Source organism: Mustela nigripes, chromosome 3, assembly GCF_022355385.1.
Source record: "Mustela nigripes isolate SB6536 chromosome 3, MUSNIG.SB6536, whole genome shotgun sequence".
NCBI lineage: Eukaryota > Metazoa > Chordata > Mammalia > Carnivora > Mustelidae > Mustela > Mustela nigripes.
In genome coordinates this window covers 28014192-28038919 of record NC_081559.1, presented here as the reverse complement: position 1 = coordinate 28038919, position 24728 = coordinate 28014192, and the positions used below count along the sequence as shown (strand labels likewise).

General features: G+C 55.5%; 1 protein-coding gene across 1 annotated transcript; it reads right to left on the bottom strand.

Moving 5' to 3' along the window:
* Positions 1-474: 474 nt before the first annotated feature.
* On the bottom strand, positions 475-24005 carry VIL1 (villin 1). The gene is made up of 20 exons (XM_059393472.1): positions 23924-24005; positions 19325-19410; positions 18922-18996; positions 17882-18078; positions 16460-16568; positions 16175-16285; positions 14576-14778; positions 14376-14454; positions 14105-14203; positions 13282-13435; positions 12634-12734; positions 12409-12546; positions 11658-11816; positions 10558-10737; positions 9911-10056; positions 8847-8991; positions 8190-8378; positions 5766-5834; positions 4551-4691; positions 475-795 (listed from the first exon to the last, which is right to left on the bottom strand). Exons 2-20 carry the CDS (start codon positions 19397-19399, stop codon positions 682-684), a joined length of 2484 nt encoding a protein of 827 aa, XP_059249455.1. The 5' UTR covers positions 19400-19410; positions 23924-24005; the 3' UTR covers positions 475-681.
* Positions 24006-24728: the final 723 nt, after the last annotated feature.

The following is a 24728-nucleotide window of genomic DNA, read 5'->3' as shown; positions in this document are numbered from 1 at the left end:
AAAGGGAGGGGCAAACCGACAAATGGCCCTTCGGGGAGCGTGGCAGAGGTTCTGGATCGTGGCTTGTAAACTCGGCATCGGCCTTAGCTAAGCTCTTTGCCATATTAGTACCAGACCGGGGGTGAACTGACCTCCATTCTGGACCCAGTTGGGTGTGCTGCTCTCGCTGGGGACCGGTTAGTGTTGTGAAACTTCCAAACAGGGCCCTTTCCCAGGCCATTCAGCTCTTGCAAAGGAGTGCCCTTTAACTTCTCGGCTAAGTCAGTGAGGAGAGTAGGTGAGAAAGAAAAGCCCTTACTTGGGGAAAGATGTGCAACCACAAAATGCTTCCTTCCACTCTCATGGCTAAACATCAGTTACAGGAGGGAAACCTAGGGAGGATTCCTCAGAATTAGGATGTCCTGTGGAGTGTTCGCTCTCTAAGAAGGGAGGCTCTAGAACAGGATGGTCAAGAGTGACATTACCACGCCAGAGTCGAAACAATGCAACCGACCGCCTGTTTAAGAGCTGAAATTGGGACGACAGTCTCTTTATGGAGGTACCACTCTGGAAGAGTAGAGAGGTTGCTCACAGGTAAAATTTCACTTCAAAATTAGTATAGGACTAATATACCAGTCATGAAAACAACAAAACTGCAAGCAAGGTAGGGAAGTGCTCGCCAACCACAATCGCTCCCACTTCTCAAAACAGGCCTTTTTCTTTCTTGAGGTTTTGTTGCTTCCATCGAGGGAGGGCAGAGAAGGCAGTGGGTGTCATCCCAAAGGCCTTGGTGAAATCCTCGATGGACAGGTGTGCCTAGAAGAAGAGAGGAACCAGAGAGCAACAGTCACATTCCCCACTTCAGGGTTCACAGGCGAGTCCTGTAGGTGTGGCAGAGCAATCACCTGAAGGACAGGGCAGGTAATGTCGGGAGACCCGGGGAAGAGACGGGGAGAAGCCAGGTGGTATGCTGAGGTCCAAGAAGTGTGATCCCTGAATGTGGAACATGATCAGCATGAAATAGACTGAGCTCCAAGAGCACCCTAGCTCTGCAAAGGGAATTGGGACATTTGGCTTCACTTGGCTAGGGAATTAACTAGCTTTGAGAACGTCTTAGTTTTCCTCTCTTTGAGAAAAATCTTAAAGGCCAGTGTTTGCTTCTCTGTAATGCTTTTACGGGGATAGAAACAGTATGACTCATGAAAGGGTACTGGAAACAAGGTATCTTGTTCATCTGTCTTTACTCAGTAAACAGTGACCCTAAGCGAGAGGATCCTTCTTCCTTTCAGTCTGGCCCACAGGGTAAGCTGATGAGCCAGGAAGGGAATCTGCCCAGGTCTGAATGTTGGAGACCCAGTTGCTGTCACCACAGGAAGGACACCCAGCTCTGCTAGTGAGAACCATGACCCTTGGGAGGGGCTGGCCTGGGGATCCTGGGGATCTTGGGAGCAGGCTAGCCACCCCAGCACCCACCCAGCACCGCGGGCCCAGCAAACAGCAGCCTAGCTAGCGTGCAGATACAGCTATGGCACTTGGAAAAACCCCTGGCCATTCTGAGCAGAAAACAAAATATTTGGGTGATTTCTACCAGCTTCTCCCATCCTATGAATGATACAGAAGCTTGGCTAGCACAATTCTACCTTTTTACTCTTGACTTAGAGATCAGGACTGGAAGACAGCTTTCTAAGCCAGGAGTCTGTATCTTTCTCCATTAGATGAGGGGAGTGCCTGACATGACCTTAGCCCCCCAACAGGTGATACTGCTTCAGGCAAGCCAGGTATCCTCAAGGCACACTCAACGTGAGAACCGCAAACTGAAACTGCACCCAAGAGCATCTCCCGGCCTTCATCTCTGCTCCCCAGGCACCAAGAAGCTGGTTAGAACGGTGGTTTTCTTTTCAATGCGAGCCCCCACTCCCGCCACCCCAAGACAGTGTTTGATCCAGTCCTGCAGAGAGCCCGTAACTGAACAGCTCAGACAACCTCTGTAGGTGGACTTCAAGCTCCGTCTTTAGGTTTGCCTCCCCTCCCCCAATTCTGTCCTCAAGTCCACTGAGAGCCCGCCCACTGCCCCAGGCAGAGGGAAAAAGAGGAAGGGGGAGGGGCTTGGGCACCAGTGGGTGGGGAAGAGCTGACTGCCCTAAACCAGTTTGTAGCAGAGCCTGGGCCCAGGTCCCTCACAGCTGAGGCCGAGGGCTCTCAGGCCCCCGCCAGGCTGGCTCCATAGCTTGGCGGAGACTTCTGGACTCTGACCCGAAAGGTGGATAGCAGGAACTGCCCATCCCAGTGGACTTGTATCTTTCCTCTTGTCCTACTCTTGGACTCTGTGGTCCTGCCAGCTGATTACTGGCCTCACCCATACCCACATCCGCCTGTCTGTGGTTTACTCACTGGTACTCAAACACCCAGATTATCCTCTTGCTACTGCCCGCAGCCAGACCCAGCACCCCACCGTTTCCTGTCGCTGGCTCCCCTTCCGAGTCTGGAGCTCTGGAGCACCAGAGAGGTCTGAAGACCCCTCCAACTCTCTCCACTTTACATTGACCGACAGCTCTCCCAAAAGAACGTACTGGGGCGCCTGGGTGGCGCCGTCGGTTCAGCATCCGACTCTTGGTTCTGGCTCAGGTCATGATCTCAGAGTCTGGAGATCAAGCCTCACTCCTTGGGCTTCGCTCTAGAAGAGGAGTCTCTCGGGATTCCCTTCCCTTCCCCTCTGCCCATCCCCACCCTTGCACCTATGCTCGCTTGCTCTCTTTCTCTCTCTCAAATAATGAATCTCTTAAAAAAAAAAAAAAATCAGCAACAGACTACTGACTTTTTTAAAAGGATCTTAGATTTTGTAGACTGTCTACCATGATGGGGTTGTCTCAATTCTGTTGGTCCCGGTCAGAATTCACCATCCGTTCAGCCTCCTCTCAGTCACCTGGTTCAATGACACTGGCTGCACCGCCTTTTAGAAACACATCATGCCACGTGACATGATGGGAGCAGCAGGACTCTGAGGACCGGGCTCTGGCTCTGCCTCGGCTGCCCCATAGCTATGTCAGTCGCATCAGGCCAGTCACTCGCCCTCCCTCCAGTTTTCCCAGGCGGTCATTAACAGCTTACATTTACGGAGTACTTTCCACGTACGAGGTGCTGGGCAAACAATATTCACAGCATCACTGTTACAAAAAGTATGTAGGGATCATTCCCACATTCCGGCGAGGACACAGATGGGTCCATCCGGGAGAGAATGCGTGAACATGGCCACCAAGGGGAAGGGCAGGACACAGATGCTCTGGGAACAATACACTTAAACATATATGAAGCCCAAACCCTTAACAGACTTGTTGGAGAAATCGGGCATCTCTCTCCTACAGATTCCTTAATTCATTAGCAAGATTTCTTTATGGTTTATCATACCCAGAGAGCACATTGTCTCTCCATCCCCCCGTGAAGCTAGATATGTCCCCCATTTTGGATTTTCCTATAGTGGGAGTGAATATTGGAAATGGGTGTGTAACAAGCTCTCTTCTTGCCACATTCTCTCTGCACGAGGGACACACGTGGGTCTGCAGCTGCAGCCACCGGGAGGACTGCGCGCTGGCGGGTCTCTGCCCCGGCAGGTCTCTGAGTAGCCTGGGGACCAAATATGCCTCACCCCGGATGTCCCCGCGTACCTCAAATGGCATGGCTACCACCAAACTCACGGTCGTTCCCCTCGAAGCTCAGTCTGACCCCGGGTCTCTTTATCTCCAAAAATGATGCCCTTACCTCCTCCCCCACCCACACACCCTTCATCCAGTGTCATTGACTTGACCTAAAATTCCTCTAAACCATCCCCTTTCCTCTACTCCCCCAGATACCACCTACCTATTCTAGATTACTTAAAAATAAAAACTTTATTATTTTTTTGTTAAGTTTTTAAAAACTTTTTAAAAGTACTCTCAGCACCCAACATGGGGCTCGAACTGACAACCCCACGCTCAAGAGTCACACGTCCTACCAACGGAGCCAGCCTGGGGCCCCTATCATGGCCTTTTAAAGGCATAAACCGACCGCCGCTCCCGCCGTACCCCTGCTTCGACCATAACGGCTCCTGTCCACTTTCAGGACAGACACCTCGTTCCCTAACAGGGTGTAGCAGACCCTGCTCCATTAGGCCCCCGGCCCTCAGCCTGCTGCTCTCTGGCCCCGCACACCACAGCCACGCTGGCCTCTGTGCTCATTCCCTGCCTCCGGGCTCCACCCACACTGCCCCCTTCTCCGGGAATAATCCATTTTGCCTGAATAGTTCCTGGTCACCTTTCAGAAGGAAACCTCCGACTGAGTCAGCTTCCTTCTAGAAAAACCCTTCACCACACCTGTACTTCACCCTTGTGGCACTTACCATCACTGAAATGAAATCATAGTGTAATCGGGGTCCTTTGAACCCACTGTCCCCACTGAGAAGTCGCCTCACGGGAAGGAGGGGACCAGATGTGTTCTGTTTCCCAGCACATCCCCAGCACCTACTCACCTAACCAACGTCAGTGTTGTCCAGCCCACGGCCCGCCAGCTCTCTCCACCCCCCCCAGAGGCCCACCTACCTCCTTCCTGCTGGGGTCTACCCCCTCGGGGAGCTCCTCCACAGGCTTGTTCACCAACTGCTCCAGGGGAAAGATGGGTAGAGGCCCAGAAACGAGGTTGCTGTTCACATCGAATGTGTCCAGCTTAGAGCTGGTGATCTCCTAGGGAAGAAAAGGAAACCACTGGTTCGTTCTGCGGGTTTGGGGCTCCCTCCCAGGCTGCCTTTTTTCTCCAGAATCAGCACTGATTCTAGGGCATCTCCTTCGAGAAGCCTTCCGTACCTGCCCCCACCTGCCCATACACACACTCCTCAGAGCACAACACCTGCTTGACCTGTGAGCTACAATTTGGTGGTTTGTATCCAACCAGAGCCAGTGGGTCTGAGATGATTATTTTGTTCTATGACTTATGAACTTCTCTCCATGGCTTCCCACAGATGTTCAAGGTCCACCTTGGACGTTTATGACCGTCTTTCTCTTATCTGTTATGACACTGTCATCAGTGAATTCCTCCAGCCTTGCCCTTTCTGTCCATGCTTTCCTGCCTGCACCATCAGCCCAGTGAAAAGGGTGTATGGGCCACACGGGGTGCTCAGCCTGTGGGTGGGGCCCAGGAAGCAGCCTTATCGGCTGATGACCCCACGTGCTTGTGAAACTGTGTTCAGGACACATTTCTACAGAGTCTGCTTGGGGCTCCCTCCCCTGCAAGCCTGTGAACTTCCCAAAGGAAAGGTTTTGCTTTCAGAGTCCCATAACCCTGCACCCATGGGCTCAGTGCTGTTCTGGTCACTAATTGAGAGACCACAGTTTGCCCCTGGAGAAAGAGCCCCAGGGGTGACCACAGCAGACAAATCATTCTTTCTCGAAGTGGACGAACTGTGTCAAATCCCCTTAGCTCTTCGTTTAAAACAGGCATATTCCCGGGCTCAGCCTGATTCCACGCACCAGAACTGGGGGGACTGAGCGGGACTTAGGGATCCGCGTTTTAACCGGTTGTCCCCACCTCGCTCCTGGCTCCCATCACCCGGACACAGGCTTTCTTATGCATGCTCACACTAGCACACAGAGCAGAAGAAACAGCTGGAGGCCTTGAAGTTCAACAGGGAGAAGCACTTCTCTGAGCCGGTGGGGGTGAAGGGACCCCGTGAAAAGGGAAGCCCAGGGCCCAGCTGTCTTTTCTGGAACTTTCTCAGCTCCCACAGGGTTGTGTCAGTTAGCTTCCTGCCCCGTACTCACCACAGTGATCTCACCCCAGTCCCCGGAGTTTCCAAGCTCCGCCTTCAAGTCCTCATAGGATTTGGTGTTCTGCACGGAAACCCAATTACAAGTTAGACCCGGCTCTCAGCAGAGGGCATGGCAGAATTTTCTTCCTTTCAAGGGGTTGAAAGAAGGTTGGCCTCAGGCCTGGGGGTGGGAAGGGGCTGAGGGGGGCTCAGGTGGGGACTGGGGCAGGGACCCTGAAAAAGGAGGCTGAATGGTGAGGGTGGGGACCCACGGGGGTGAGAGTCAGGAAGACCCTGCTCGGCCGCACGCAAGGACAGAGTCCGCCTTCAGAGGCACGTGCAGCCTGGAGACGCCGCCTCCGCCGAGGAGGCTCTGGGGAACACAGGGGCGGCCTGGGGAACGGGGGGCTCCTCCCAGAGCCTAGAGGAGTCCCTGCTGCAGAGGGCTGAAGGGAGTCGGAGGAACCCTGGTTCCATGAGGAACCGCATGTCCCTATATGTCCAGGGCCTCCCCAAGCATGGCGCTCGGCCAGCGAGGGAAACCAGCACAGACTGGAGGGGAGGGAAGGGCGGCCAGAACTTGGGCCCAGGGACCCTTAGAGGAATTTAAGAAGCTCTGGCAGTTAGATTTGCAGCCTGGAGACTTGTTTAATCTATACTCAAGACTTAATCCAGCCCCTCAAGCCCTGAATAAATGCTTTCAAAAAATGCATTTGAGGAAATTCATCTAAGCTCTAATTCCCTCAAATCATCCATTAGGCACTTTTGTGCACCCAAAGCCACCTTTGGCCTTCCTCCTTCCTGCAGAAAACTCGCACGGGCTGCCGCCTTGATGACCTGCCCTCTGCTTCTGTCCAGGGCCAGTTCAGGAGAACCGTGTGGAAGTCTCACTCACTGTCCCTCAGGTAAGGTCCACATGTATGGCCCACTTTGCTTAGAAGCAGGTGCCAGGGAGACACTCGTCTGTCCTTTAGAACTGACGTGCGTCATCCCCCTCTGCCTTGAGGATCCACCAACACTGTCCAGAAGAAGTTTCTACAACAATGGAAATGTTCTTTCTCTGACCTGGGGCCACTAGCCCATAGGGAACAACGATGTACTTAGCTTGGGGCTTGTGAAAATTGAATCTTTAATTTTAGCTTTATTTATTTAAAGATTTTATTTATTTATTTGAAAGAGAGACAGGGAGAGAGAGCATGAGTGAGGAGAAGGTCAGAAGGAGAAGCAGACTCCCCAAAGAGCTGGGAGACCGATGCGGTACTCTATCCCGGAAGTCCAGGATCATGACCTGAGCTGAAGGCAGTTGTCCAACCGAGCCACCCAGGCGTCCCAAAAGATTTTATTTATTTATTTGGCAGAGAGATGGCGAGAGAGGGAGCATAAGCAGGGGGAGTGGGAGAAGGAGAAGCGGGCTCCCCGCCGAGCAGGGAGCCTGATGCAGGGCTCGATCCCAGGACACTGGGATCATGACTTGAGCCAAAGGCAGATACTTAACAACTGAGCCATCCAGGTGCCCCATTTTGTTTAACTCTAGTTAATTTAAGTTCAAGTGGTCAGTACAGCTCTTAACAAGAATATCCATCAGCTTTGAGCTACATCCAGTGCTCCGGAAAGGCACAGTCATGAGCCTGGGTTTTTGATAGACTTTTTTTTTTTAATAAATTTTTATAAAATAAGCATTTATTTATTTATTTGGATATTTATTTATTTTATAAAATAAATATTTAATTATTTGGCAGAGAGAGAGGAATCACAAGTAGGCGGAGAGGCAGGCAGAGATTGAGAAAATGAAGCAGGCTCCCTGCTGAGCAGAGAGCCCAATGTGGGGCTCTCAATCCCAGGACCCTGGGATTATGACTGAGACCCAAGGCAGAGGCTTTAACCCCCTCAGCTGCCCAGGCACCCACGAGCCCGGTTTGTTTTTTTGCTTTTTCTTTTGTTTTTTTTTAAAGGATCATGAAGTTTGATTTACAACTTTTATTTAAGTTTGGTACATTTTTTTTAAGGTTTTATTTATTTATTTGTCAGAGAGAGAAAGAGAGAGCACAGGCAGGCAGAGTGGCAGCAGAGGCAGAGGGAGAAGCAGGCTCCCTGCCGAGTAAGGACCCTGATGTGGGACTCGATCCCAGGACGCTGGGATCATGACCTGAGCTGAAGGCAGCCGCTTAACCAACTGAGCCACGTAGGCGTCCCGAGCCTGGGTTTTTGATCGATTTCCTTCCCTCTTCCCTCACCAGAGGGCTTCATGGACTTAACACAGTCTGCCTTTTTATTTGAGGCCCCCTCAGACCCTTTTAAAAAATCTACCACTGGTCGTCTATCACAACGAATAGAAGAGCCCAGAAGTCTGCCCTGCCCTTGGGGTGTGCCGTGGGCAGCCTCCTGGAGAAGATCCTGCTGGGCTAGAAGGATTTGGGGTTGGGGAGTAGCCACTCACATTCCACTTGAAGGGATCCCACGCCAGGAACCAGCCTGTGAAGGTGGGGGGTTCATGTCCCTGCTTCACCACAATGATGGGGGTCTCGGGGTCACGGCCGCTGGGATGGGTCTTGAGGTACTCCTGGGCCGTGATGGCTGCGGCTTTCTTCTCCTCCTCGTTGGCATGCTTCCCAATCCAGAAGAAGACCTGTGGGGAACCCAGAGTTCCGGCAGGCCTTCCCGTGCTCCCTGGCCCACCACGCTCCACCTCGTTTCCGCCAGGCTCCAGTGACCGATAATGAAGCTTAGTGACCTTGGGCAGACCCCATCTGGCCTTGACTTTGCGTCTGGGACATGAAGAAGGTGGACAGATGCCCTCTACTTGGAGACGCTACCAGTGCGGGACTCCTGACCTCTCTAGAGCCTCAGACCCTTAAAAACATGCTTCTGCCACGGGAAAGAAACGGGGCTTTGCGAAAATACGCTGCACATAAAGCCAATGACAACTCCTCTCTACCTGCCTCCTTCTTCCTTAGGCTCTGGTTGTCCAGGATACTACTCCCAGGGCGAATGAGGGAGCCAAGAGAAGGCCAACCTTACCTGTCCATAAAGTCACTATTTCTTGGCCCTGGGGCTTGAGCTGGTGGGAAGGGAGGGCCCCAGGCCTCGACTGTACCTGGTCCCAGACATCGAGCAGGAACACATCCTCCTCTTCCAAGTCATCCTGATTGAAGTCAGGGATTTCCGTGGCCAGGAAGCGCCCAGTCTGGTTGGAACATTCAAAGAGCCGGGGGGTGATGGCAAGAGTCTCCTCCTTCAGCCTGCGGGATGCAGAGGAAATTGTGGCAGCAGGAGGAAGGTGTGGAGAGGAAGAACGGAGGACACAGAACTCCGACGCGGAAGGCCCAGCTTCTAGGAAAATGCTCTTTTTTCTGATCACGCGAAAAAGCGGCCCCCTCCTCACACGGGAGTCCGACAGCGCTCTGAGGGAGAAATCCCACGGCCTTTCCAGGAGGTGCGTTCCCGGGGCTTTCTGCAGGACTGTTGGGAAGTCCTGCTATCTTCCTTCTAGGCCTCGTCCTGCCACCGCAGGAATGACCTTTTGCTTCTGGGTGGGGGAATAGTGGACCCTGCGTATTCTTTAGAAAAACACCTGCAAAGAGTGTTTCCGGCTGGGGCTTCACAGCATCCAGGTCCTGTGTCAGGACTAAAGAGTGAGGTTCTGGCAGATTTCTGCAAGGGCAACCCCTGGCCTTCTCTTTGAGTTGCTTCCTAGCTGGTGAACACCATTTGCCAAGAAACTGCCCTCCCTGCCCCTGCACCGTCCCCCAGGCACGCCGGCACAGACACAGCCCCCGAGGGCCCAATGGGTTGTCCCTTCTTCCTTCATCTTGTAGCCCTGGGGACCTGGTACACAGAGTCCTCAGTCCATGCCCACTGCAGGCTCTGGGCCAAGGCATGGAGGTGCTGGGAGGCTCCCCAGCCGCAGAAGGCAAGCTGGTGGGGCGCCTGGGTGGCTCAGTGGGTTAAAGCCTCTGTCTTCGGCTCAGGTCATGATCCCAGGGTCCTGGGATCGAGCCCCGCATGGGGCTCTCTCTGCTCAGCGGGGAGCCTGCTTCCCTTCCTCTCTCTCTGTCTGTCTCTCTGTCTGTTTGTGATCTCTGTCTGTCAAATAAATAAATAAAATCTTTAAAAAAAAATAAAAAGAGCAAGCTGGAAGCAGAGACACCCCATAGTTACCTCTTGGTGCTGGCGTAGGGAGCCTTTCCACCCAGGGCTACCCAGAAGCTGGCCGGCTCCTGTCCCTCCACCACCACTTGCTTCTCTGTTCTGGAGATGTTGTCCGAAACCATCTTAGCCATCTCGCGCTCATCCCCGCTACAGCCCTGGGGAAAGGGGGTCAGCTGTGTTGGGGGAGACCATCTCTACGGCCACAGCTAACCCCCGCTTCCACCATGTTTACTGGCCAGAACTCTTGGGTCCAAGAGGGCCCCTCCCGCCCGGATCAGGACCCCAAGCACACCCTTCCTCTGTCCTTGACACTCCATAGCACGGCAGAGGGAACAGGAGTCTGCGCTCTCCTTTCAGGGCAAGAGAAGACATCCAAGCAGCTGAGATCCAAGGAGAGAAAGTGACAGGTATGGGGATAATGGAGAGGGCCCCAGACACAAAGACAGACCAGCACTGGGACAGACCGGGGTAGCTGAGACAAACAGAATGAGAGAGACTGAACTAGGCACAGAGGCAGTGAATGTGAGGGGGGATGGAGACTGGCTCAGGGCAGCTGGGAAATGAGCCAGAAGGACCTACAGGCCAGGGGCTCCCCGAGGACTGGGGACCCCCTAAGGCCCACTTGGCGATGGGAGGCCCCCAGGCCCTGCACGCACCTTCCCGCACCACAGGTAGCAGCAGGACTGGGTCTTAAGGATGAAGACGTCGTTGGAGTTGAGGGAGCTGGCCCGGGGTTGGATCTCAAAGGCCTTGGTGTTGTTGGCGCTGGTTCCCTGCACCTGGAACAGCCGGGTGGAGGGCACTGGCTCCAGCTGGTTGGCCCTCGAGGTGCCTCCCTGCAGAAAGAGCGGTGGCAGCAACTTAGTACAGACCATGGAAGATTCTGGAGAGAGGCACGGAGAACAGAGTGGAGGAGAGGCTGGGTGGGGTGTGGTTGCACCCAGATCCTCTGCTGCATCATCCCCAGACTAGCCTTTCCAAATGGTCACGGCACTCCCCTGCTCAGACACCTTCAGTGGCTCCCCATTGCTTATAGGCTAGAACCAGCTCAACACTGCCCTCCCAGACTCACTCTGCTCTCTCCAGACCCTCCTGTTTAGCTCGGCCGGGCTTCTCCCTGATCTGTGTCATGGATCCCCTCCTCTGGGCCCTCATTTTACCTCTGCCAAGCACCTCAACTCTGACCCTCATGTCAAGAGCCCCTCCAAACCCCACTTCGGGCTCAGGCTCCAACTCCCTGCCTGCCCCAGATTATTGTATTTCCACTCCTCATTGAACCACATGGTGCCTCTGGCTGTCCTCCACTCTCCCAACAAGACTGGCAACAGGAACACAGGCCTTCCCCAGCCCCAGCACCTTGCAGACAGCTGCAGGCTCCTGGGCCCTCGAGAAACAGCTGATTTCTTAAATGAGCGCCAATGTCTGCTCCATTGCGTTGGAAGGCACGGATGCCCTTGGGACACTCACTGTGGTGTCTTTGTCATGCGGAGGACTGGGTGTGGGTGGAGGGGGGGTGTAGACAGAAACCGGACTTGCCCACAGCTGGGCATTCCTGTTGCATACTGGTTCCTATGGTGTGGTGGTTTCTACTAACAGTTCCACCTGGGGGACGGGGCCTCACACAGTCCTGCCCGTGGAGGATGCGCTTCACCCCAGGACACCCCCCGCCCCCAACCCAGGCCTCCTGCCCCATCTCCTGATGCCCACCGCGCCGCAATCGTGGGTCCTCCCAAGCGCCACGGGCCAGCAGCCACACCTGGTAGACCACCATTCGTCCCTTGAAGATGGCCAAGAGGTGTGGTGGCTCCTTGCCCATCGGGACCCGGATCTGGACCGGTTCGTTGTTGTACTTCTGGTCCAGGATGACGGCTTGATAAGCAGACGCTGCTATTTCATCCTGGCTGGCCTGGCTACCCTGGGGACAAGCACGATGGAAGCTGGGGAGACGCAGTCAGCCCTAGTCCTGAGCCCGTCCCTGGCTGCAGCTACAACTCCATCCCTGATTCTCACCTGGCCCTAAACCCAACTGTCTGCCCCACCAAAGAGCACCCTGGACATAGCCCACCCAACATGACCCAGACCCGTTTGATCCCAGCCCCACACCTAATCCTTTCCCAGCCCCCCCCGCCAACCCTAGCTCACCTGCTACCCCAGACCTCCTCCCCTTCTTACTTGGGGGAACACCAAGGCTACCATACCACTCCCTCCAGCACCCTAGCATCTCTCTGCGCACTCACATCTGGACCCAGAAACCCATGGTGCTTTGAGCAGAGGAAGGGAATTTCTGGAAACCATGGAAATCAGAAGGGAGACTCCAAGAACTCAGAGAAGGGTCAAGGGTTGTGAATGGGGGTACCCTGTGCCCATGGGATCTCATAGCCAAAGCACTCCCAAGATGGAAAAGGGTTGAGCTCCCCATCACTAGAGGTATTCAACTCAAAGGTGACGGCTGCTTGGAGTGGGAGCCGAGCTGGCCCTGGTCCAGACAGGGAAGGGTAGGACCTAACCTGCCAAATGTAGAGCAGGTAGTGCTTCTTCTCGCCGATCAGGTAGGTGTAGAGGAGCAGGTAGCAGTCACCCCCGTAGAAGTGGCCTAGCCACTTGGAATCCACTGGCACCAGCTCTAGATCCTCAATGCGCCACACCTGGGGCCATTGCCAGGCCAGTCAGAGGGCAGGGACGGGTTCTGCCAACCTCACCCCCCCAGCCCCGGCCTCCTGCCCTCTCCATACCTCCACCTCTCCACTCCCGTCGTCCACCATCTTCTGCTGGGCAGCCACCTGAGGCTGCACGTGCATGGATGTGGCATCAAACTTCACCTGCTCTACTTTGGCTGGAGGGGGGGGGGCATCAGGACACCAGCTGTCAGCAGCTGAGGTCCCCAGGGTCCTCACAACAGCCCTGAGTGATGGCTATAATTCTTAGATCTATTTCACAGATGGGGAAGCCAAGGCTAGAGAGATAGGAGGTCTTCCCAAGGTCACAGAGCTAGAGAGTGGCAGTTACAATGCAAACCCCCATCTCCCACCCCTGAGACTCAGGCTTCACCATGGCCTCCCTGAGGAGCCAGGAGAGAAACAGCCCTTTTATCTTCCTCCAGGGGCTTGAGCTTGCCTCCAGCAAATATTGTCTGGTGAGACACCGAGACGCTGTCTGGTTTCCAGGGAGACAACTCCATTCCAAAGGACAGACAGGTGCTTCTCAGCTCCCTTTTTGGGACAGCTGAGTTTACCCGTGTTCCCTCATGTCCCCACCCTATCGGGGGAGCCCAGAGCCAGGGGTGGTGGGGGAGAACATGGAAGGGGTATGTCTGGGAAGCAGGCGAGAAGGCAGGTGCAGACACCCTCTGAGCCCCACTCCTGCCTTGGGCCGGTCCTCACCCACGGAGCCCAGGGTGTGGGTTTTGCCCAGGCCTGAAGTCTGGTTTGGCAGAGTCCACTTCTGGAAGAGCTGCTGAAAGATAGCCGACTCGGCCCCGTCATTCTGCACCTCCACCTGCGTGCTGGGCGGGTACTGCTTCGCTTTGATGAAGTTCTGGGAGGGAAAAGGGCTGGCTGGGGCTGTGGCCCTCTCTGAACCCCCACAGGCCCCCAAAAGCAAGCCACAGCCTAGCTCAAAACCAACCAGACCCAACCACAAACCTAGCTCCGGTTCCCAAGCCCAAACTTGAACCTTACCCCAGTTCCAGTGCTGACCCCAAAGCTAAACCCTGTTCTGGTCCCAACACGAAAGCCCCAAAGAGATCCCAAACTTGACCCTACCTCAATTCTAACCCCAATCCCCAGCTGCCATCTCCAACCTTGAGCCCAACCCCCATTCTAATGCTGAGCCCAAGCCAGCTAGGGTTACTGCGTCTAGCCCTAATAATGACCCCAAACTCTGACTTAGACCCAGCCCCCTGGCCAACCCAGTCCCCTCTTGAAGAAAGGGCAGCCACCGTTTCTCCCTCCTTTCTCTGAACCAAATTGAGGTGGGAGCTCATATCCTGAGAGGGGGGCCCCCGGGTTGCCTGGATCCTTTCCCCCCACCCCCGGCATTCAGAGAACCCTCAAGAAAGCTATGGAACTGACCCTTAGCATCCCAGCTGGGTCAGGCCCAGGGCTTTCCAAGGCCTCTGCCTGGTGCTACACCCAGTCTGACCCCACTTGCCACACCCTGCCGCATCTGCTTCTGTTCCTTCCCCTCCCGGACCCCCATGCCCACCAAGGCTTGGTTCATGGCTCCTGTCCGCTCCTGGGCGTTGGCATTCTTCCCCTTCCACACGTAGATCTTCAGTCCCCCCTGGTCCAGAATATAACAGTCCTGGTGGGGAGAGAGAGACGCCCCGTGGAAGCCCGAGCCTGCGGGCGGTGTCCAACCCCAGAGCTGCTGGGACCAAAGTGGCTCCAGCCACTGGCCATGATCCTGCTGGGGGGATTCCAGGCAGTGTGCATGGGGATGGGAGCTGGGGCTGGGGGTCTCCACATTCTCTCACCTCGTGACTGAGCAGGTCCTGGGTGAGTGGCCTTGTGGCGACTTCTCTAACCACCAGCTTTCCCTCTGAGTCAGACACGCTGCAGGACGAAGGCACAGCCTTTGGTTGGGGGTTGGGGGTTGTGGGTGCGGGGGTCCCACAGCCCAGCCCCCAGAAGGATGCCCCGTGGCCACGAAGAGCCCAGCTGGGTACACACTCACTGGTACAACTTGAGGGCGGCCTTGACTGCGGGCTCCACCAAGTCGTCGGGCACCGCGGCCTTCAGGGACCCCCGCTGGCCCAGCACATGGTTCATGATCTCCATCAGCTTCGGGGACTCCGTCTCATTCTCCCCATCCACCACGCCCACGTAAGTCCGCCCACCCCGCTCCTGGTCTCGGATCTCCTTGGCCAAGGTCATGCCCTGCAGGGAGGGTCCAGTGACCCGTGAAGGCCCCAGTTGGGGTAGGGGGGGAGGCAGGCGGGAGGGGCTGTGGCTGCCCCACCCAGCCGCGCCTGCAGAACCCAGCCCCCACTCCAGCACCCTGGGGACGAGGCATCTGTCCTGCCTGCACCCCCCGTGAGGTCATCAAGTGAACCCCATTGGGGAAAGCAGGTTTCTTGTTGGCAGGAGGCTGTTTGGGGTGTACTTGCTGGGCCTTCCATTTTGACATTGAAATTTGTGATTTTTCTTCACAGCTGGGGACAAAAGAGGAAGCCTGGATCTCAGGGGGCTCAGTCTCTTTGCCCCAGCATGAGCTTGCATGTGCACGGGCACACACACATGTGCATCTACACGGCCTCAAGTGTGCTCACACGCATGTGCACACATGCACACACACTCACACCCTGGCTCCCCCTTCTCAGTCCGATGGCCTCAGTCCCCAGCCCTTGTCCCGGGGCTTCCTCCTATTTCTGTCCCAGCGAAGCTCTTTGCTCTCTTCTCATTTTCCCAACTTCCATGATAACCCGTTTTAAGATGCCCCAAACTGAACTTGATTCCCCCATCTGCCCCCGCCCACCCCAATCTGTGTCTCCTTTCCCATTTCGGTAAATGGGACTGCGTCCCCTCCATAGGACTCAAGCCCAAGGCCTCTCCCTCCTCGGCCCCACGGGCCACACAGGTAAGGCCAGCGGATCCCCGATTACTGTCCCAGGGGCCCTGCCACCTCTCCCATCCCCATCTTCACACAGGTGGCTGCCGGCTCCCTGACTGCCTGCAGCCCATCCATACCCCTACTTCCCCTCAGAAGTCAGGACAACCTTCAGAGCTCCTGGGCACCAGGAACAGACCCCAGCCCTCTCCTACGGCCTCCTGGCTGCAGAACATGCCCCAGGAGCCAGAGCGAGACCTCTCTCTTCTCCCAGCTCTCTGCAATTGCCACCCTGCGCCCTCCCCGCCCCAGCCACTTCTCCCCTGCCTTAGGGCCTTCTCCGCCCCACCCCACCTTCTCCTGAAAGCCTTCCTAGAACCCCCAGTGCTGCACACACACTCCTCACTTCTCAGCTCCTCTCCCCACTCAAGGCCTCGCTGGAGGCCAACACCAGGGCTCAGCCTATCTCATTTACGCTTGGTACGGGGCCCACCCCGCAGCAGGGCCGTGTTACACCTCCTGGGTGGGCCACGGGAACGCATGCGAACCCCCACGGAGACTCAGATCTACCCTTGAACACACTGTCCAGGGCAGTCAGCCACGAGGGGCCTGGGGTGTGGGGCGGTGGCAGAAGTCTAGTGAGTGTGGCCGGCAGGAGAGGCGCGGGTGCGTGGGACCCCGCAAAGGCAGAGCGCGGCTGGGGAGAGGGCTAGTGCTGGGGCTCACCCGGAGTCTCTCCATGCGGCTGCTCTCCGGCCCATTCCACTGGATGATAATCCTCCCCAGGTCCAGGAGAAAAACATCCCCGCAGTTGAAACTGTTCCAAGACACCTCCACCTGGAGGGCCACAGGACCCCTCCGCTCAGATACTTGGCCCAATCCACGTCTCTTCCCACCCCCACCTCCCATCCTCCCCCTCCCCCTGCCTACACCTTTCCTTGGCCTGTGCCCTCCGCCCAGGCTGGGAGGAGAGACAGGAGGTCCTGCCCCAGGACCCTGGGCGATGCCCACCTCTCCGGCCACCACATTCCTCTTGCCCTTGACGTGCAGCAGCCTCCGGACCTCGTAGGAGTTGGTCTTCACCTGCTTCATGCCAGAAGCCACACCCCCCTTCCGGATCCTGAGAAGAGAAGGAGTTGACCCAAGGGAGGGAGTGGCTGGGAGGCGTGAGAGAGCCCAGGTGCTGGGGCTCAAGCAGCTGAGGGCGGGGCCCCAGATTAGGATGAGGGGCACAGGTGCCTACGTTGCCTGCTCTGAGGCTCTCCCTCTCCGGGGCATGAGAGTGCAAGGTCAGCGTTCCGCCTGCCTGTGCGTGCCTTCTTCAGCCTTCTTAAAGTTTGCGTCCTAGATGCCTCGCTCCCCATCCTATGTAGTTCCTGCCCCACAAAGAAGGGCAAACGGTGATGTGGATTTGTGGAAGGACAGGACAAGACTTGGAGGCTGGTGTGTGTGTGTGTGTGTGTGTGTGTGTGCTGCGGATTGAATTTTGTCTCCTCCCAAACTCCTTTGTTGAAGCCTTAAGCCCAGAGTGGTGGTATTCGGGGATGGGGCCCTTGGGAGGGGATAGATTTTGATGAAGTTTAGTAGGGGTCCTGAGGGTGGGGTCTCCGTGATGAGGTTAGTGCCTTTATGGGAAGAGACACTGGAGAGTTTGCTCACTGTCTTCACCATGGGAGGACACAGCGAGAAGGTGGCCGTCTGCAAGCCAGCAAGGGGGCTCTCACCAGCAACCCAATCACCTGACCACCTTGATCTTGGATCTCCCATCCTCCAGAACTATGAGAACATTAATTTCCTTTGTTTAAACTACTTATTCTGTGGTATTTTGTTAGGGCAGCCCAAGCAGACAAGAGAGCTGCCTGCTCCAGTGCCCGAAGGGGTGGGCTGTTGCTCTAAGTGTGGGAAGAAGAGGAGCAAGACAAAAGGGAGGGGTGGGGACTGTGGCTCAGCAGAGAGCTTCTGGCCTATCCTACTGGTCAGTAGCCACTTGATCTTGACTGCGTGTTTCCACAGGAAAAGCCCAGAGTCCAGAACTTTAGGCTTTTCAAGAAAAGCTAGCAATCAGAGTGTTTAGTGGAAAGTGCTGCTTTAGGGAACGGAGGAGCAAGTCAACTGCCCATGGGCCAGAAGGAAGATTTGCTGCGATGTCCTGGAAGGCCTCCTTTGGCACTGAGCTCTCCAGAATGTTCAAATAGGAGTTGATCTGCAAAAATTCATGGTGCACAGACTTTCACAACAGCCTCTGGGGCAGCTAAAGACACTCAGAGGGATAGACCAGGGACGGGGCAGCAGCAGAAATGGGAGTGGAGAAGCAGAAAGAGCAGAAGTCTCCAAAGGCCCATGGTAGGTCTCCCTCAGAGGCTCCCCGAAGGCCCCAGCTGGTCCCCTCCTGCGCACTGGCCCCTCCCTGCCCGCAGCGCCGCCCATCCGTACACCAGGCCCTGTTTGAAGTAGCCTCGGAAGGCCTTGCTCTCGTTGCCCTGGACCTCACGGTGCTGGACGGCCCGGCCCTTCAGGAAGTCGTCCATCTGTGTGGTGTAGATGGCAGCTGCCCCTTGCTCATCCTGGGATGAGGCCTGACCGATCCAGTAGTGGATGTCATAGGACAAGTTGCTGCCCGTCTTGTGGATCTAGGGAGGAGAGGGCATGCACGGTGTGCCCGAGGCCCTGGGCTCACAGGCCCGCCTGCTCACCGCCTCCCTGCTCTGCCAGGTTTCGCACACACATGGGTCCCAGGGGCGGGGGTGAGCTTGGCAGGCGGGGAAGCCGACGGGGCTGGTGGTCAGGAATCTGAAGGACCGCCCCCCCCCCCCTGCCACAGGCTCTCTGAGACCCTCGAGGTCTTGCTCCTCTCATCCTGGAAATAAGTTGGTTTCATGGAGCAGCATTTCCCAAGCTGAGGTGTGTGGAGGGTGGGGGTCAGAGGCCTGTGAGGCGATCTGGGGGTGCGTACCAATGCATAGGAAAGGATTAAGTAGATATTCTAGAGCTACTTTCCTTTTAGTGACCTGGGACCCTGCCTTCCACTCATCATGATCATGATAGGGAGTTACATTTTTGAATAAGTGGATTTAAGTGTGAAAAGTGAGGCAATATAAGGACAAGTAGAAATGCCTTCAGTAGTACAGGTTGTAGCAAAAACCCTGAAAGTGAGACAAAGGGGACCGTGGATGTTGGAAATGTGGTAGAGTGACGTCCTACTGGCTCAGACGGTCCCCAGGGCTAGAAATTCAAAGAAGTTCGCCTCTGCTGGGAGCTCAGGGAGCCAAGGGCAGGGAGAGCTGCCTCCATCTCTGACCCTGCAGGGCTACCAAAGGCCGGGGCCCCTCGGCACACCCGGGGAATGCTGGCTAGGGGTGAAGCCCAGCCAGTCCTCCACTCCCCCCACCCCCAGCCTCAAATTTCCTCCCTGATGCCACAGAGGCCTTTGCTCTCAGCTCAGCCTCTCCCGTGCCCGCCCCCCCACCACTCACAGCGAGGACTATGTAGCAGTCACCGTCGTAGAAGCTCCCGAAGGTGCTGGAAGGAACAGGCACCATCTTCATGGCCTAGGGAGAGGAGGGAGCTCAGAGGGGCCATCTTGGCACCCCCCCCCCCCAGAACCCCTAGCTGCCCTGCTGCCCTTGACCGCAGGGAGAGCTGGGAGAGGCAGAGAACCAGCAGGAGGGGGGGCCTGAGGAAGCTGACCCCAGGAATGGATGTGACAGTGAGCGGAGGAAAAGGAGGATAGTAGGAGGAGGTCTGAGAAGAGAGGAAGACAGCCTTGGGGATAGGCACCAGGGGCTTGCACCCCAGGAAGGCAGAGTAACCTCAGGCTCCTCCCTTCCCTCAGTCCACCCCAGCCTGCAGAGCCCCAAGCACCGAGGCAGAGCTCACCTCGATCCTCCATATCTGCACCCCCGGGGTGGTGACGTTGAGGGAGTCTTTGACCTGGGCACTCAGTTTGGTCATGGCGGAGGAGCCTAGGGGATGGGGAGCAAGGGCTGAGAAGCTGGGAAGGTGCTTCTGGTGCGTCTGGCGCTGCCCTTCCAGCCCAGGCCTGGAGAGCTCCCGACAGCTCCAGCGGGAGGCCAGGGCTCATGGACTTGGGGAGGCGAGGGCTTGGCGCTCCACCCCCTCCCCCAGCTGGCTGAGGGCAGAGCCTCCAGTCTTCCCCCCAACCACACTCCGATCTTGCCACTCTTTTGCTCAAACCCCTACCTGACTCTCTATTACCTAACTGATTAAACCCCCACTCTTCAGCCTATCGTTCAAGGCCTTTCTTTAGCCCCAGTTTTTCTAATCCTTTGACTGGGAAAAAAAAAATCATGCAGGCTTAAAGAAAAGGAAAGCAAAGAATAAATAAATAAGAGCCAAAAACGGTATTCACCCAAAAGAAAAAGCAGGTGTTCAAACAAAACTTGTATTTTGGATTCATAGCAGCTCTGTTTACAATAACCAAAAGGTAGAAACACCCAAATATCCATCAAAAAAAGATGGTGTATATGTATGTATGTATATATATATATGGCTCTCCCACAATGGAATATTATATTGCCGTAAAAAGGAGCGAAGCACTAATACAGGCAGCAACACTAATGACCTTTGAGAACATTAGGCTTCGTGAAAGAAGCTGGACACAAAAGGCCATGTGCTGTGTGAGTCCCTTTATATGAACGACCCAGTACAGGCAAATCCATGCCCACAGCGAGTGGATCAGTGGCTGTCAGGGGCTGGAGGGAGGGGCAGAGGAGGGCCTGCTAGTGGGCATAGAGTTTCCATTCGGGATGATGAAAAAATTCTGGAACTAGACAGTGGCGCTGGTTGTAGCATACATCGTGAATGTCCTGAATGCCCCTGGACTGTGTCCATTAAGGTGGTCAAAATGATGAATCTTATGTGTATTTTACCATCATAGGAAAAAGTGTTTGCAGCAGTTTCATGCTCCTTCCTAGCTAGGTGCTTCCCAAACACCCCTTGGTCACTGTTGTGGTGGTGCTCAAGGTCTAGTCCCCACAAAGGCAGAGACCATATTGCTCAGTACTAAACCCCCGGCATCTAACACCATGTGTGTGCTTTGCAAAGTGGGTAAATGGATGGATGGATGGATGGATGGATGGATGGATGGATGGGTGTATGGATGGGTGGATGATGGATGGGTGGATGGATGGATGGGTGGATGATGGATGGATGGATGGGTGGATGGATGATGGATGGGTAGATGGATGATGGATGGGTGGATGGATGATGGATGGATGGATGGGTGGGAGGATGGATGATGGATGGGTGGATGGATGATGGATGGATGGGAGGATGGATGATGGATGGATGGATGATGGATGGATGGATGGATGGATGGATGGGTGGATGAATGATGGATGGATGGGAGGATGGATGATGGATGGGAGGATGGATGATGGATGATGGATGGATGGATGGATGGATGGATGGATGGGTGGATGAATGGTTGACAGAGTGAACTCTCCCTGTGTGAACCAGCCTTCACCTGCTGAGCTGAAAGAAACCTTCCTCCCCACGCTTCTTTTATGGTATCTTTTACAGCTCATTCTGTTTTCACCTGTGGCTCTGTGCCCTGCTGCAAGGGCTCGCCAGAATCACCTACAGAGCTTTTAAACAATATCAGTGCTTTGATAATGCTCAGGTCTATCCCCAGGAACTCTGCTTTAATTAGGCTGTGTGGGGCCAGGCAATGGGAACTTTATTTTCTGCCTTTTGGGAAGCGGGTCATGGGTGTTTTAAAAGCTTCCCAGAGAGGTGTGCCTGGGTGGCTCAGTCGGTTAAGGGTCCAACCTTGGTTGGGCCCAGGTCATGATCTCCCCCATGTTGGGCTCTATGCTCAGTGCAGAGTCTGCTTGAGATTCTCTCTCTCTTTCTCTCTCCCCCTCTCTCCTAACCCTCCCACTTGGCTGGTCTCTCTTTAAAATACACAGTAAAATCTTTAAAACAAAGACTTCCCAGAGACTCTGATATTAGCCAAGGTGGAGATCCGCTTGTCCCCCGTTACTCTCATCCCTGGTTTCCTGCCTTTCCCTATCAAGCCGAAGGTCACCCCCATTCTCCACCAAGCCCACCTCCCAGCCTGCCACAGCCTGTCACAGAGTTGCCCTCCAAGAAGACTCCTTGAAGTTTCCTTGGATTGATGACCTACGAATGAAAGGTCATGTGGCCCCAAGGGTCCGGCTTCACATGCTGACAGCCTAGAACTTCTCTATCTTATCTCTCATGGCACCTTGACTCTGAGTCACCTCTCAGAACAATGACCTGGTCCTTTACTGCTGGGAAACACCCTCTTCTGAGTCCTGAGGGGTGGGTGACTTCTCTCCCTGGCATTCTGGAGTTTGGCAAGGTCTCCCTGCCCAGCCTCTGATTAGCACCCCCTCTGGCAGCTCAGGGGACCAGGTCCAGTCACCAGCACTGTGTTTTTTGGAACCCCTGGTGCCTGGGTCCTGTCCAGTGCCCCTGTGGGCCATGGCCCCTCTCTGAGGCATTTCTCAACCCACAGAGACCGCAGGCTCCCAGGACTCCTGGGCCAGTAGGACCAGTTTGGGTACAAAGGAGAAAAAGGTTTTCTGTGTTACTTCATTTTCCACCTTGGTCTACATCTTCCTTTCTCTGAGACAGACTCTTTGGCACTCCCTGGCTGAATGAAAATGAGTCCCAGTTCTTCATCTAGGAATGGGGGGAGGGTCAGGTCAACTAGATGACCTCTAGGGACATGCTCTGATTCTAGGAATGAGCAGCAAGAGGAACTGACAGTAGACAGGAGGAGGCACTTCTTGCCCATCAGATGAGTGGAGATTTGGGGGAGCAGGGACTTGCATAAGCCTCCCTCCCTAGAGGAAAATCAGGATTCGGGACCTCCCACAGCCTGAACTGGAAAGGGGGAGCCTCCACTGGGTTGGGGGGGCAAGGGGATCCTGAGGGAGTGCGGCTCTGAGAGGTGAGCTCATGCCCCTCTGTCCACCTGAATGTTTCTTCAGCCTGCCCCCAACGCGCCCCCTGCTTCTCTCTGCTCACTCGCTGCCTTCTAGTGATGCTGGACTGCTTGCTTGCCTTGGTCCTCCCAGGTTGCTTCTCCCCCTCTGCCTATGTCCTTACCCCTGCTCTTCCCTTATCAAATGCCCTCCCCACCTTTCCTCACATGGCTAAATGCTACATGCTCCTCTAGACTCAGTTTAGTTCTTATTTCTTCCAGGAGACCTTCCCAGAATTTTCAGGCTAGACCAAGGGCCCCTCCCGGGGGCTCCAAGACACCCTGGACCCATGCCTCTCTTGACCCCTTGACCACATGGTGGTGAAAGGATCTGTTTCTAAGTCTGAGGTCTCCAAGGTCAAGGACCTAAACAGTGTCATCTGTGTAGCTCCCCAGCTCTTAGGACATAGTAGATGCTCAACAAATGTTCCCAGAGCTTAAAGTCAGAACGGTGAAATGGAAGGGGTGGACCACGCTGAAGCCCTATCGGGAGATAGGGCACCTGCTCCCCCAGGTCCCATCTTCCCTTGCTTAACTGCCTCCCCATTGTCTTCAGTGTTCCAGCTTCAGAACTGTCGGGGAACTGTCACTGCTCTCAGTCCCCAATCATGCTCTTATGAGCTAGACACAGATGCGGCAGGCCCTAAAACCCAGGACAGCCTCCTGCTTCCCCAAGCCCAGGACAGTGGGGAGAGAGGACATACCCCAGCATCCCAGCCTGCAGATTCTGTCCCTCGCAGACCTGGGATGCCTTCACAGGCTTTCTGGGAAGGGGTGGACCAGATGTCCCAGGATTCTGGTCTGGACTTGGCTCCTACCTCCCCCACTACCCACCCATTTCGGCCACCATGGCTGGTAAGGCCAGATGGTGGGTCCTGGTGGAGGGAGATGGGACAGAAGCTCATGCCTGGGGGCCAGGCATGGATCAGGGCCAAAAGGGCCCTGCCAGGCACCAGCCCCCTGCCTCTGTCTGCCTTTGTCCATTCAGTTCCTGACGGCTGTTACTCATAGCCGAGGACCCAAGGGCGCCGAGGCCCCCGCAGTGTCACGGGGAATGGCAGCACAAAGAAATAAATGGTTTTAGATAAAGAACCAATGGGCAGAGAAACGGGGTGGGGCAGGGGAAAGGGAGGCAGAGTGAGGTCAGGGTGCTGGTCCTGGTTTGCCCAGGAGTGTCCAAATTTTAAATCTCAAAGTCCTGTGTCTCCAGATTATCCCCATTCAGGACAATAGGGATGGTTGGACACCTGAGGTGAAGCTAGCATCAGGTGCACCTCTGAATGAGCCATTGTCTAGAGTGGAAACTGAAAAATTCTTTCATTGGAGGCCCAGGAAGCCGCAGCGTGCTTCCTGCTCTTTCCAGACGCTCCTGAAAGCCGAGCCGCTCCCTCACCTCCGCTCCAAGGTGCTAAGGAGGCCCTACATTGCCAGGGAGACGCCAGGACCCCTGTCCTGACGTCTCCCACAGCCTGCTGTCCCAGTGTCCCACAGGGTTGCCTTACCTGTCCAGGGGAGGCAGCTGCCACCTGGGAGGTCTCAGGGAGTTGTGGCAAGCTGGCTGCAGGAGAGCGACCTTTGTCCCCACCACCCCCCCTCCTCTAGGAACTGCCTTCACCATATAAGGGAAGATAGGGCCCCAGAGAGAGAGAGAGAGAGAGAGAGAGAGAGAGAGAGAATGGGTGAGGGGGTGGGGAGGCAGGTGTCCGCCAGGTCCCTGGGAGCTGGTGGAGCCCAGCGACAGCCTGACAGCCAGAGCCAACAGGCCCCACCCTTGGCTGGGCGTGAGCAAGCTTCCAGGAATAGGGTACGTTTCTGCCCAGGGCTCATGGCCTCACTGCGCGTGGCTGGCATGAGTGGCTAGGGAAGGCAGGGGAGCCTGGACCCTTCCTCCTCCCAGCGCAGATGAGGAGGCTCAGTAGTCTTCCCTCATTCCCTGGGAAAAAGGCTCCTAGGGCAGGTCTTAGGGAGGAAGGGCCAGGGATTCACACCGGTGACCCCTCCGAAATGGAAGGGACCCTGGCACTGGTACAGGTCTCCTTCACTCGGCATGCCACTTACTCAGAGGGTGCATGGGTGCTCTTCTTTGTGCAGTGCCCACCCCCTTCCGGGGCACTGACTCCACCTGGCGTCTTTATTAGCTGCCATAAATCAGTGCCTTTGGACTCTGCCACTTTCTCCCAGAAGCCAAGGCTTCCATTTCCAAGCCCCAATCCTTACTGATGACCGGAAACCAGGGCAGTCTTTTGGGGGTGGGTCTTTTCTCTGAAGTCCGCAAAAGCCGACAAATCAGCACCTTGAGCAGCAGCC